The sequence below is a fragment of the Poecilia latipinna genome, unplaced genomic scaffold, assembly GCF_001443285.1.
Source record: "Poecilia latipinna isolate Pla-1442-1.1 unplaced genomic scaffold, P_latipinna-1.0 Scaffold409, whole genome shotgun sequence".
NCBI classification, from domain to species: Eukaryota; Metazoa; Chordata; class Actinopteri; order Cyprinodontiformes; family Poeciliidae; genus Poecilia; species Poecilia latipinna.
This window is the reverse complement of record NW_015113025.1, coordinates 133,113-147,280: the sequence shown is the minus strand read 5'-3', so window position 1 is coordinate 147,280 and position 14,168 is coordinate 133,113. Positions and strand designations below refer to the sequence as shown.

At 36.6% G+C, this 14,168-nt stretch overlaps 1 protein-coding gene across 3 annotated transcripts in view; it reads right to left on the bottom strand.

Moving 5' to 3' along the window:
* Positions 1–14,168, bottom strand: part of LOC106950585 (glutamate receptor ionotropic, kainate 1-like) — a 32,048-nt gene that overhangs the window by 11,102 nt on the left and 6,778 nt on the right. For 2 of the 3 annotated variants that reach the window (XM_015037532.1, XM_015037533.1), the window contains exons 2-9: positions 7,966–8,133; positions 7,043–7,300; positions 6,244–6,425; positions 6,096–6,149; positions 5,771–5,941; positions 4,318–4,461; positions 2,163–2,270; positions 1,927–1,971 (exon numbers count right to left, since the gene is read on the bottom strand). In XM_015037532.1, the coding sequence (XP_014893018.1) occupies positions 1,927–1,971; positions 2,163–2,270; positions 4,318–4,461; positions 5,771–5,941; positions 6,096–6,149; positions 6,244–6,425; positions 7,043–7,300; positions 7,966–8,133 (1,130 nt within the window). The remainder of the gene's footprint in view (positions 1–1,926; positions 1,972–2,162; positions 2,271–4,317; positions 4,462–5,770; positions 5,942–6,095; positions 6,150–6,243; positions 6,426–7,042; positions 7,301–7,965; positions 8,134–14,168) is intronic. The other variant, XM_015037534.1, reaches the window with a different exon arrangement.

The following is a 14,168-nucleotide window of genomic DNA, read 5'->3' as shown; positions in this document are numbered from 1 at the left end:
CTGAACACACATTTTAACTTTTTAACAGTCAAAATATTTTCATAAAAATCATAAAACAGTAATATGTGTTTGTAGTCAACCCCTTTTGCTATGCTATAGCAAAGGGGAATCTATTAGAGTGGAATAAAGTGCTTCCAATTCTTAAGTGATAAATATGCAAACACAGTCCTTGTATGAGCAATTTAATCTCCACATAGATAGAGCTGTTCTGCATCAAGCTGAAATATACAAAAAAAAATTGCAGTAATTATTTTTGGACCTAAAGAAGAATGATAGAGTCAGCACACTACTGTAGATAGTGGTATCTGGAACACTTCATAGTGTTCATTCAGAATGGCAGTAATGTGGGCAGCTATGTGTTTGATACTAGATAGTGTGCTAGATAGTAATAACTGCTAGTATATAGTAGTTATTAAAGCTAGAAACTAGGGATCAGGACTGAATCTGGGTGTAGTGATGAACTCAAACATGAGTCTTCATAGTCACATGAAGACAGTTGCAAAATTTGCCTTTTGTCACCTGAAGGACATTTCTAGGATTAAAGGACTAATGTCTCAGCAAGATCTAGAGAAACTCGTCTATTTCAGATGATTTCAGAAATCTGGCCAACTCAAATAGCTGGAATGTAGTTTATGTCAGTCATTGAGTTGCCTTTTCCCCTTAAAACTCTGAGTCATGGGTTTGCTGTATATAGCATTGCAAATTTATCATGTGTACCAGAGTGGCTTCCAATAAACACTGTTATAAAAACTGACTCTCTCTTCCTCATGTGCTTTAAGAAAAATGCTAAGAACCCTAAAGCTCATCCGTACTCAGAACCAAATCACACTGGAAAACCATTACCAAAGATTAGGAGCATACTAAGCCGAGCCAAGAAGGAGGCTGGAGGCAAAAAAAAAAAAAAAACATTTCCAGAGGAGTCAACAACTTTGAAGGAAATTACTTTATTTCTCACTTTTATTCTTTCCCACCTCTTCAAAGTGTGTCTAGCACACTAGCACCCAAAAACCAACCCAACTGCAATGAACTCATAATTCCATATTATTACCATGAAGTCAGGTGTTTTATGAGATGTGTATTCCATATAGTAACGAGGCCCTAAGGATTAGTGTTAAACGTTAAAAGGGCAACGTAAAATTAAACTGCAACATAAATCACGGCCTCTGGGACTTGACAGCTGATGACTGCCCACATAGCTGCCTTTCTGACGACTGAGGCAGATGGAGTTGGGAACTTTGTGCCCAAGCTGTCTAAGAGGATGGACTGGTTGAACATCTGTTCTTTGGCTCAAATGTTTTAAAAAGAACTACAAGGAGTATTTGAGGTCATTTTAAACTCAAGGAGATATTTTTTTTAATTTTTAAATTGATATCCTTAACTCTCCATTTAGCATAAACATAGATTTTTTTGGTCAAAAAGGATTGGGCTAACTGATAGCTTGTAAATTATAGCAACAGACGTCTACAGTCTTTAAACAACTAAAGTCTCAAAAACATGTTTATGCAAGTTCAATTTTATCACCCTTTAAACCATCATCAGATTTGCTTAGAATGGCCATTTATATGTTATAATAAAGGAAAGAGGCTCTAGATAAACTTGATGTTGGTAAACTTACAGCATTTTATTTGTATCTATCTAGCTTTCTTTCTTTCCTACTTTCCTATTTTCTTTTTGTCTGTCCTTCCTTCTAAAGATACCGAGAAAAAGTTTTCATGCTTGTCATATCAATCAGAACCAGCACCCAAAGCGCATAAAAGCTGAAAAGTCAAATATAGCATAGCTGTACACAAAATCATTGAAGGGTAACAGAGTTGACAAGGCAGGTAACAGAAGAGGTGGGTGGCATATGGAATGAAAAAACACAGAAAGGTCTGGGGAAAAAAAACAACAACAAAAGGCTTCAACCAAACAGGGCACAGAACAAACCTTGATCCACCTTTTTGTGAGGCGACTTGTGCCCTCCACAACACCCTTTAGAAAATGTGAAGAAAGCAACACAAACCACAGACAGCATGGAAAGAAACAGTCAGTTGGTACAACATTAACATTACTCATGTCTCTGCAAATTTACAGTGTCAAAAACATGTCTTTCAGTCACCCGCCAAATACAGACCGAGCACGATGTTCGTGTAATAGCCTGCTCTTCAGGCGGCTGTACTCACTCTGGCAGTGCCGTCTTCTTGGAGGCTGATAATGTCCAAATCAAAGTCTCTCCTTAGGCCATCTGTCTTATTAAGTACAATGTGCCCTGTCAGTCCATCCCACTGTGCCTAAAGGAAGAGACACAGAAAGAAAAAAGAAAGAGCATCAAGAGAGTGTCTGAGTTCTTTGAATGTGTGGAGAGTGAATGAGATACACTGATAATTCACTCCCAGAATGAGACAGGACACAAAAGTCACATAAAAATAAAATATTCCTTAATTTGATTATGGGTCGCATTTCATTACAGTCGACTGGCCCGATTGAATGATTGAATCAATGGATTTGTTGATGTGTTTTTATGGAATTGTTCAACTTACAAACTCCTCAGAAGCTCATTTGCCTAGTTTAGACACAATGTGAGAGAATTAAAGGGAAAATAACGTTGTAGGACTTGACAGAACCTAAGTTCATTGCCACTAAATATTTTAACCCGAGATAAATAGTTGCCATGTGCTCCACACACCTTTATTAGCCCACACACATTGCACTATGTAAAAGTAACAGGACAAAGCAGGGAGATAATATATGCTTTGCATATGAGTCATTTAATGACACAGTCAGTCACACAGTGGGTACAAACGAAAAATGTGAAGAGAGAAATCATTTCCCTACACATAGTGTCCTGATATACATTGATCAATAAAATCCTAACTAATGTTAGAGAGAACTTCTTTTGTCATTGATCATACTTTGATCGTTGATCAGTTAGTTTGTTAAGCTTAGCAGACGCTCAGTTCAACCTGGTGTTTGCTAGATGCTGCTAGTCTAGAGGAGCTGTGAGGGGAAGTCGTGGGGAGGGCAACTCTGTAAGGCAAAAGCTCTGATGGGGACTGCAGCTCCAAGGAAGAGCTTTGTGGAAATAGGCAGTGCTTTGTGACAGCAAGTGTTTTATTAACACTGTACTTCACACATCTGGCCTTTGTGGAACAGTGGTAAGAGGAAAGACTAAATCAATATTAACTTAAATTCTTTTTTTTAATTTAATGCTTTTATTTTATTTTAAAAAGTGAATTATAATTAACATACATAAAAAGATGATTTACTGAATTTGCAGTTACAATTATTGCATGACTATTTTTCTGCTTTCCTATTGCCCTTTGCTCTCCTGAATGTTGAGAGAGTGGTATTTTCCTTTTTTTTAACCCTTACTTCATGAGCTGCTTCAAGTACAATATATTCAGCATTTAAACTGAGGGTTCAATACAGGAATAAATCAAATTACAGCATTTTCATCATGTCCCTGGAATGCTTTCTATTCATACATTATTAACTTTAACGTAAGGTTTTAATACAAAAGGCATACAAAAAGCTAATTTAGAAAAATATCTCTCTGCAATTGTTGCAGTTTAAACCACAAGATATTATTCATATTTCACGGGTTATCTGAGGATATTCTGAATGACAAAAGACTGCCTGCCAAGGTAAAATAAAAAGTAATTAACTTCAGTCAAAAACACATTGAACATGGTGCAGTAAAATATTCAAAGGAAAGAGAAATCACACTTATTATAGTGTTAACGAAGCATGATGTCAAGGATTATGCTAGCTGCTCTCGCAATCAGACAGTCTATTATTAAATAATGAATAGCAGAGGAGAATGAGTGCTTCAGAAAACAGTAAATAAAACTAGAGGCTAAAGAAGAAAATTCAAACCGAAAAAAAGCACACCATTAAGAAGAAAATCCAAGCAAGGGGATGGAGCGATAACATTCTCCCTCCCAGGCAGGCATCGGTCCTCAACTGGATTTAAGACTTAAAGAGATCAAACTATTTGAGCATCAAAGGCTTCATTTCTGTCTGTAGGGCATTCAGTCAGACAGCCGGGCTACAGGCCACAGGTTCTCAACCTTTTAGTATAAGAAAGGCATATATTTTCATATTGACTGCTTTCATATGGAAGGGACCAACAAAATATATCGCCTCACTTGATATTAAATTTTTTTGAAATTCAACTCTAAAGCTGTGGCAGTATAAATGTAAAGAATGATCTTGTGCCCGGGCGGTCCTTTGAAAACCGACTCTGCAAATCTTGAAAACTCTATGGGAGTAAAGCTGAAAGCAGTAAGCGGCACAGGGTTCTTGGCTCCATAATGTGGATCATTTTCTGACTCCTACCTCCTTGAACAGGTTCATAAAGCGAGGTCCAAAGCGCCAGGGCTTGTGGCGGTGACACTGCAGCGAGCTGACGGTCATCTGAGTGGCCCGCTGCGACGCGACAGCAACCATGTACACGGCATCAAACATCAAGGCTGCATCTGTCTATAGAGAACATATAGAAAATATATGTATTCACTCTTCTATTATTCAGAAGGAGCATTTTAAATGACTCCTGGCTGTAGGTCTTGTAAATGAAAATTAGATGGAAAGTGAGCCACTAAGCAGTGTGGATTATTTATTTTTTTCTTATTGGCTTACTTTACCCATCACTGTTTGTGTAACTTCTTTGATCCAATCAGATGTGTTTGTGACCATATTTACAGTTGTCATTCTACGTGTGTAGTTTTAATAGAGATGGTTCCTGTTTTGCAAGATAATGTTGTAAAGGTAAATGCCTGTCATGATTTAGAAACCTACTGCAAAGAAGTCTTTTAAGTCTCACTTCCCAACTGCTTGACGCGCTCTGTTATGACACCAGATTTTTAAACCACAGAAATACATATCATTGACTTTCAGTCATTTTTGTGAAGCTTTTGGTAAACTCAGTAAAACTATTTATATTCCAGAATATCCATATAATCTAACAGACACTTATTAAATGAGAAAACAACTGTTTTTGGCAATGGAGTTGGAAACATAATGACCTTGTGGTGTTTTCCTCAAGCAAAACCTGACCAGCTCACATTCCTCCATAAAACATGTGGCGTTTCAGAGGATGCTTAAGGAAATGTAAGCCTGTCTGTCAAAAACTTAAAGCTGAAGCAGAGCTGGACTCAAAACATATCAATAAATCCCAGTGGACAGCCTGAGAATTAAGAAATTGACTTGAAACAAGCAGTGCATGCAAGAAACCCTTTAAAATATCTCACGGCTGAAATAATTCTACATTAAAGAGAGAGGCAAGCTTTCCTCAGAATAATGTTAGAGACTAGGCAATGGCTACAAAAAGCATTTAAATGAACAAATTTCAATCAAAATGTTCATCACTATCTGTTAAGTGGTAGGGTCTCCTAAAGTTTCCCACAGTAAGACTGCATAGTTTTTATATATCTTTTATTCAATTAGTAAAAACAGGTTTTTTTGTTGCTTATTTGCAATAAAATACATTTTCCTGAGAGAAAATTAAAAATAAGTCATTTCCATTACACAACAAAACATTAAATAGGATATCTTTCATAATCCTGATGACATGTGACACATTTATTCAGACTCTGAAACAATTAATGACCATAAATCCTTGATGTATTTTTAGATCTGCATCTGAGAGGAAGCAGAAAACGCCTGCATTTGGATTAGAAAATGTTCTGATTGATTTATCACTCTTCAATAAATAAATAAAACACACATTTTTGATAAACTGTGATATGATGTGATAAACATCTGGCATCGCTGGCTTTGTGCCAAGACTTACTGTCATGACTCCTTCCATCAGACCACTCTCCTGTTTGGGAGCCTGTACTCTGTCCGAAGACCACTTGTCAATGGTCGAAGCCACCCACGGATCATCAAAGTTAAGCAATCTGAAACCAGTCATGTTGACCCCACTGTAACGGTAGGGTTCCAGGTCCAGAGCGAACAAATCCTGCCAGAGTAAAGAGCAGATGAAAATCAGAGGACTGAAGAAAATCTGAGTACACTGCAAGGAGGGAAAGAAAGTGAGCTTTAGTCATTTTTATTCTCTAGTCAATTAACAAAATGTCTCAGTCAAAAACCAAAACAATCTTTAACCATCTCACCAAAGTTGTGAAGAAAAAATGGTAGTATTCTGTCATCATTCCCATAGATGAAAGCTGGAAAAAGTAATAAAAACATCACTTATAATATCTCATTATAAAGGGTGAATAAATAACTAAATAGTTATAACACACACTTTAACTCACTGACCTGCTTTAGAAGTTCAGAAGCTGTGCGGTAAGAACAGTCAAAGATAATAAAAAACTCTCTGTCTTTCTTCAGCTCCTTCAGCAGCGGCCGAGCATCTTGGTTGCCAAGGGTGAGCTGCCGTATCCTGATCTTCAAGTTTAATTTAGCTGGAGCCTTAATCAACTCCTGCATGCGCATCAAACCTACAATAATATAAGAATTTTAATTATTTACAATTTAGTATTTTTTCTGGGAATTTCAACTTGGCTTGGGACTCTTGACGGAACAAAGCATCTGTGTCTGGCCCCTTCTGTTCTTTGTAATTATCTGTATTATTATCCACACAAAGTGTTGAAATAGTGTACAGTGACTGTCTGGACCCATTACATGATGTATGCATCAGATTTTTTTTTTTTTTTTTTCAGAACACAAAATCGGGGAATGAAAGTTTCTAAATGAAATGTAAATAAATTGAGTTGAACTAAACTGAATCGCTTGCAAATATGATCCATCCATATTACGAAATTGTAGCATTCTAATGTTTTTCCTCCTCTCAAATGTTCCTTCTTAAAATTTTGAAGAGTACCTCTCCTGCAGAACCAGAAATTTCCTATTATCAAAATGAATTTTTTGGCTTAGGGATTCTACAATGGCTTAAGAGTCAACAAATACAACACAGCACAAAAATAGGGGTAAGTTGCTTCCAACTGATGAACTTAAAATATTTTGCACTTTGCAAAACTTTGTTAATTTCTGACTGATATTTTACAAATATTAACGGTTACAACAGTGGTGTGATAACATGATCAACTGGCCTTACCAGTGCTGTCTTCATAGACCACTGTTAGTTTCCTCCATTTAAAAAATGTGACCACATCTAGGATGGCCCTGGCGATGGCTGTATATTCAGGATATAGGTTAATAAAAAAAGTGTCTTTGTTGTCCACTGAGGGGTGCTTCCACCGAGTCTGTATGTGAGGAACTTCCAGAGCGTTGCAGATGGACTGCACCGCACTGACTGAGGAGCTGTGAGAGGGTCCGAACACAGCCACTACCCCGAGTGCTAGCTGGTCACACACTGGTAAAAGAGAGGGGAAAAAAAACATAAGAACAAATTATTTTAAGACAAAATAGTTATTGAAAAAAGAGGTTTTGCCATGTATGTGCAGATCTTAACAGAAACTAAGATCAGGCACTTCGCACCAAGATGCTGATATATTGCCAGCGTGGAAGTGTAGCATAAATGAGGGTTCAGTTTGTTTGAAATATCTGACTTTAAAATAATACAAAAAAGTACTTTGAATCATTTTGTTCTGATAACTGGATTCATTGTATTTATTAATCATATTCATTGGAAATAAATGCTTGAAATGTATCAGAGTAAGGAAATAAGAAATATGTAACCCGCACTTTATGAACTGAATTACTGAGAAAAATTACTTTTATGATAATATTCCAATTTTTTGAAGATGAACCTTTAGTTAACACCCCTTTTTTTCCCCATGTTTTTGATTCTTAGTGATCTTCCATGTTCACAAATAAAATTTAAAATACCTTAAATCTGAAACAATCACAGCTCCACATTAAAATAGGAAAGAAAATCATCTGTGGGTCTTAAATACAGTATGTCCCACTGACGACAGGTAGTGGTCTATACTGCTGTTATGTTCTCACACTTTACTCGGACTGGGATTTTAGATGCACCAAAAGGTGATTCCATGTCACCGAAAGATGATTGCATACCTCTCCTAGAAGCCTCAAAGCCATCAAAGACGTTGATCCTCTGAATGTCGTAGGTTAGAGTTGCGTTGGGCATCAAGGTCTTATTGCGGTTTATGTTATTTACAGCAAACTTGAAGGCCAGCTCGTCCATGCTCACTAACTCACTTTCTCTGGTCTCGAAAATGCCACCTGGACACAGACATGATGAATTAAACTCTGTTGTGTAAAAATTCCCAACGCACACAAATATTATAGACATTCGCAGCACTCTGTATGACACAATGCACACTGTCTGGTTTAAACAATTTGAGTGCATTGCTGAAGCTGGTTTGAAGGAGCCGAGTAGGGGAGTGATTAAGGAAGAGGGTTTGTTTTATTTCTGGATTTTTTAACACATGCAAAAGATTTGATATGAATTATTTCAAAGTATGAGTGACTGTGAATTTAGGATCAGAGGCCCTAAACCAGAATAAGGAGGACTTCTTCTGCCATTTTTTTGGATGAGTAAAAAGTTCAATTTTGATCTTATTTGTCCACATTTTTTTCTGAATCCACATCATAACTTATGACAGACTGCAAATGGGACTTTCTGGCAATCTGTCAACAATGCTTTTCATACCACCAATAGCCATAGCTACACTTATTAATATGTGTTGTTATAAGTGTAAAACTAATGTTTATTATGACTTATATCAACAAAATGCACATTTAGTTTCAGCTTCTCTTTGCTTTCTCATTGCAGAAAAGTAGTGATTCCAACTACTTAAAGCTGGACAAGGTCTAAAGTGCAAAAAAAAAAGAAAAAAGAAAAAAAAAGCCACACTTCTCTGGTTTTTACAATAAGAAGACCCAAGGCTACATCCAGCTACAGTTGCATGGCCCGGCTGTCAGCACACTTTGAAGAAACAACCCTGTTAAGTCAGTCTCGTGAAATTGCCTACAAACTCCTCATCAGCATCCTGTCATCCTGGTGCAAAAGATGTGAAGCCTGGACTCAAAGGCCACAAGAAATGGCGGTAGCATAATTGCACCCATCATGCTAAAGGGAAGAAATGAAAAGACTTTATCGGCTTATTGTTAAGTTTCAAAACAGACTTTTGTCAGATGAGTCAGAGCACATCAGTAATTGTCAGTCTTTAACATTTTTTCAGAGCAGTTACCTGAGAAAGTGGATGAAGGGCTTCCTTGAATCTAATTTCTAACAATTTGTCCTGTTTAATTAAGTCGTTTTCAACTTTTGAATGTTTCCTCTCTTTCGCGAACTCCTGATGATGAATAGCACAGAAGAAAAGGTAATGAGTGCCCCATCTCACAACTATTCAATAAACTCAGACAGCTTTAAACCCACCAGTGAAATTACAGGGGACTGTCCCTGACCCTGGCTGCAGCTTGAAGAAAGTGCTTCCTAAAGCAAAGATCAATGAGAACCATGACTTTCCTTCATTGTCTTTGAAAACAGAGCTCTTAATTATTTTGACAACAAAGAGTTTTCATTTTCAGGAATTTACAACATGCCAAGCTACTTGTATGTGTATCACACATAAAACCATAAGTATAGGGGGTTAGTGGAGAAAGCAGACCAAACTAGAGTCACACAGTACCTTGAACTTGCAAATTCGTAAAAAGAATTAGAAAGAATTTTACAATAATTGGTTGTAAATCTTTTACATTGCTGAGCAGGATTTTTGGTCCACCATTCTTTGCGGGATACTTTTAATTCAGCTGCACTGGAGGGTTTCGAGCACGAAGGGCCTATTTAAGGTCATGCCTCGATATTGTTGAACCCCAGGCTTTGACTAAAGTGTGTTTGAGCTTAAGATCGATGGCCAGCCTATGTCCATTTAGTATTTTCTGATAAAAATCTTAAGTCAAGAACAAGAACAAAGTTCTTTCTGGTCGGTTTCATTAATTATGACAGCTGATTCAGGCCCTGCAGCAGGACAGCAGCCCTACATCACACTACAATCACCATGCCCATTTTAAATGTCAGCATGATGGTTATTTTAGAAGCCCTGCTAGCTATATGTCAGAATTAATGAGACACTCAACCTCCAAAAACTTTCACTTTTGTCTTGCCATTTTTTGAAAATCAAGAGATATTTTGTCAAAAGTGAAATGAGCCTTTTGTTCTTTTCAGTCATCAGTGGTTCTCGCCTTGAAACTTTCCCATGGAGCCATTTTCTTTCTTATAGGATCATGAATAATGACCTAACCTGAGCCAAGTGTGGCCTGCAGCCTTTCAGCTATTGTTCTGGATTGTATTTATTTATTTATTTATTTATTTTATTTTATTTTATTTTTTGCAGCATCCTGGGTGAGATATCAATGCACTATCAGATTAATTTTTAAATGCCAGCCACAGCTGGGACTGCCCCATGTTTGTCCATATTGTGGACAATGGCTCTCATTGTGGTTCACAAGAATCCCAAAGCCTTTAAAGAAATATTAGCAACCATTCGAGGACTGATAGATGACAATGATTTAGTTTTTAATCCGTTGTAGAATTTCTTTAGATCAGTGTATTATTTCATTTTATTTTATTCAGATAATGTATTTTGATCACTGTTTGGAACTTGTTCACAATATTTTTGCATACAGAGTAGAATAATTTTGCTGGTACTTTTACAGGTCATCCCCTGTTGTTTTTGACGTAAACCCTGTGAAGTTTGAGTTGAGTTGAATTTGATCTTGGTCTTCTGGGATGAGTTAGGAGGAGCTACAGAGCTACTTTGCAACCAAAGGATCCCATTAGGATGCTTCCCAGGTGCCTATATGTATAGGTTTTCTGTGCACGTCCCATTAGAAGGAAATACAGGAAGTATCTAAAACTCATTGAAGGAACTATATGTATATTCTTGCCCGGCAACATCTAGAAATCTCCATAATGTCCAGGAGAGAGTTGGTATGTAGAGGAATGTCTAGGTGTCCATCCTGAAGCTTCACGACTCAATTTCAGATGGGTGGAAAAAATCAGACAGGTGCAAGAATGCGTAGGATATTCAGGTTTAATTATATTTTACTCTTTTCAATTAGAAACTTCCATAAGCTTTGGGTTGTCCTGATAATGTATTGCATATCTCCAGAAAATGTCCCAACTTTGTAAAACTATAATTCTGCTTTGGTAAAGAATAAAAAATATATTTAAAATGCAAACTTTTTGTCTCCTTGCATTATTTGTTGGGTCAGCAGTGTGGGCATGTCATTGGGGGTGGGGGGTGGTTGGGTGATCAATTAATAATACAAAGAATCCATTTCTACATTCATGTAAATTGTAGTATCACTGGTCAGGATACAGCATTAAAGTAATTAAAGCAGTGGCTTACAGAAATATGTACAGTACAGAGAGATGGATGGGTGTTTTGTCTGCCTCCAGTTAAAATAAAACACATCAAACAAAAAAGGCAGAGCCAATCGATCCATTCAACATAAGATGAAGATGTTTGGCTCTGTTTGTAAGCACGCATAACCTCACCTCATCCATCTTCTACTTCAGTATTTAATGACAAATAATTAGGTATGACATGAGTTCATTTGTCATCCCCTTCTTGTGGAACAGCTTGGTCTGTACTGTGGTCTGTAACGGCTGCAGTTACCTCTAAAAGGGAGGACTTTTATGCCCAACAAATGAATTAATGTAGCTCAGCGTACTAAAAGCTTCCATTCAACTCCAAAATAATGAGAAATAATTTGCCACAAGAGCACACAAGCACCTGGCATAAAATACATTGCAAATGGATGTTAAAAGTTTCCGAGGACTCGGAGGACTCAAAAAATAGCTTTTAGCACGTGTCTGTGATTTGCAGGTGGGTTATATTTGCATAAAATTCACACACAGCGAAGATGGACAAAGGTGGCAGAAAAAATGGCTAAATTGTACATGATTGTTTTTCCCTAGAAGTTAGTGATTTTTTTTATTTCTCTTTTGGTTTTAAAGTTTAACATTCATTTGTAACAATGATTTATGTATCTGGGGTATTACAAAATAAAATTTGCTATTTGAGAATTTCAGATTGTTCTACGCCTAATATTTTTAAACCATGTCTTGACGTTAATTATATGAAATGATTTATAATTTATTTTGTCATCTATTTTTACTGAGGGGCTGGTATTACAGTTAAATAAAAAACAACAACAAAAAGAAATTGCTGCACGATACTTTTGACGTACTGCATGCTCCGTATCCTATTTTCATTAAAAAAGAGCGAGAGCAGAAAAGTCATTTCTCCTTGATGTGTTACTCACATTGATCAGGTTCTGAGTACAGATGCAAGAATTACATTTAAATGTTAGAAGTCCTATTTTCTTACCCATTACTATGTAACCTCATCACTGATTGTACGTTTATCCACTTATCTCCTGAGGCTACTACGCCTGTGCCTGTGCATGGAAATCACAAAATTAACGGAGTGGTTCCCGACTTTCATTGGATATTGGGTGATATCTGGCAACCAAACTATTAACATCAGTGCCTCGCTGAAGAAGCAAGGCAGATTGCTCCGGTTAGGTAGCAACAGGGAAGTAGTAAATATATCTGAAAAAAAAAAGACAATGGTTTTTACTTTGGTGTTCAAAGAAAGCAAAAAATACTCCACAAAATGTAGAAAACAATTAGAAAGAATGAGAGACTTAAACGGAAAGAAATGTGATAATTACAGTGACCCAGGGGATCAGGAAATACTGTTTACTATTTTTATAGCCTCTAGTCTTTCATTTGAATCAGGTCTTAAGTGGATGCTCATTATCGACATTTATGCCAGGAAATGTTAATCTTTTTTGGTTGTTGTTTTTTTTTTTTTTATCTCTGTTCCTTTTTTCTTTCTGTAAATCACTTTATAGTCTGCTGTATATGAATTGTGCTATACAAATAAGCTTGCTTTGCATTGCCTGGTGAGATAAAAATATAAAATACATGTTCAGTCAGCACTGTAGAGTTTGGACAGATTGAGAACATATTAAAATTCAAGGCACTTTTTTTCCTATTGCTACTTGAAAAAGCAGCGGGAAAAAGAAATGCTGTGGTTTTATAATATAAAGCTTTTTTGTATATTTGTGAAAGTAATATTTTCAAAATCACCTTGCAAGTTAGCTTTGCAGGTTGTGGGAGTGATAGTGATGATGTATATTTTGTGAGGCCAGCTGGCAGCAGGATTTAAAAGTAAAGAGTAAAAAAAGGTGACACATATGGTTTCCATTAAACATGATCGCTGCACTGCGTTGTCTACCATTGTCATTTTGAGGATAATGCTATAGTAACACATCCAGTTCAGATATTATGCATTCCCAATGCCACACTTCTTCTTATACCAGCTTTATCTTCCTCTGGGGATCACTGAGAATGACATTTTCAAAAGAAAACTACCTGATTTCAATCTCTGGTTGTTGGTTTGTTGGTGCATCTCTTACTCAAAATAGAAATGGCTTCAATTTGCTGTTTGCTGTCTGAACTCTTGCTGCAAATCACTAGTGATGTCCCATCTTGCAGAGCATTAAACACAAATAAATAAGGGCATTTCAATATTTAAGAATACCATAAATTGTAGTAAAATCTCTTTGGGTAATTTCACGTCTTTTGAGTATCTTGGAATTGAGGTAAAAGGCCACAAACGAACTTTGACACTAACTTTATACAAAACTCCAACATATGTGGAAAGTTTCTTTACGGACTTGAATGAACTTCTATCTCTTATATGCATTGATTATGATTGTTTAATAATCGTCGGTGATTTCAACATTCATGTTGACAACCCCCAAGATCGAGGGGCAAAAAAGCTCTGTAATATATTGGAGAGTTTTGGTTTAACACAACATGTCAAACAAGCAACACACACTCATGGACACACACTGGATCTGTTTATCAGTAAGGGTGTGAATATTTCCAATGTTTCTGTAACTGATGTCGCCCTATCGGATCACTTTGCAGTTATCTTTGAATGTTCTTTATCCGTTAACCCACTTGGACAAAAAGCTACTATCACAAAACTTACTTTCACAGAAAACACAGCAGAAACATTTAATCAAATCTACTTTTCTTCCTCATCCTTAAGCTATAATAACATAAATAAGTTGATAGATGATTTTCAGTGCAAACTTTCAGATATCATTGATTACATTGTCCCCATTAAAGTGAAGGTTGTGTCTGGTAGGAATGTGCTAAAACTTTCTCCAGCTGAACGGAAACAAAACTGAAGTTATTATGTTTGGACTTAAAGAGGAGCGAACTACAA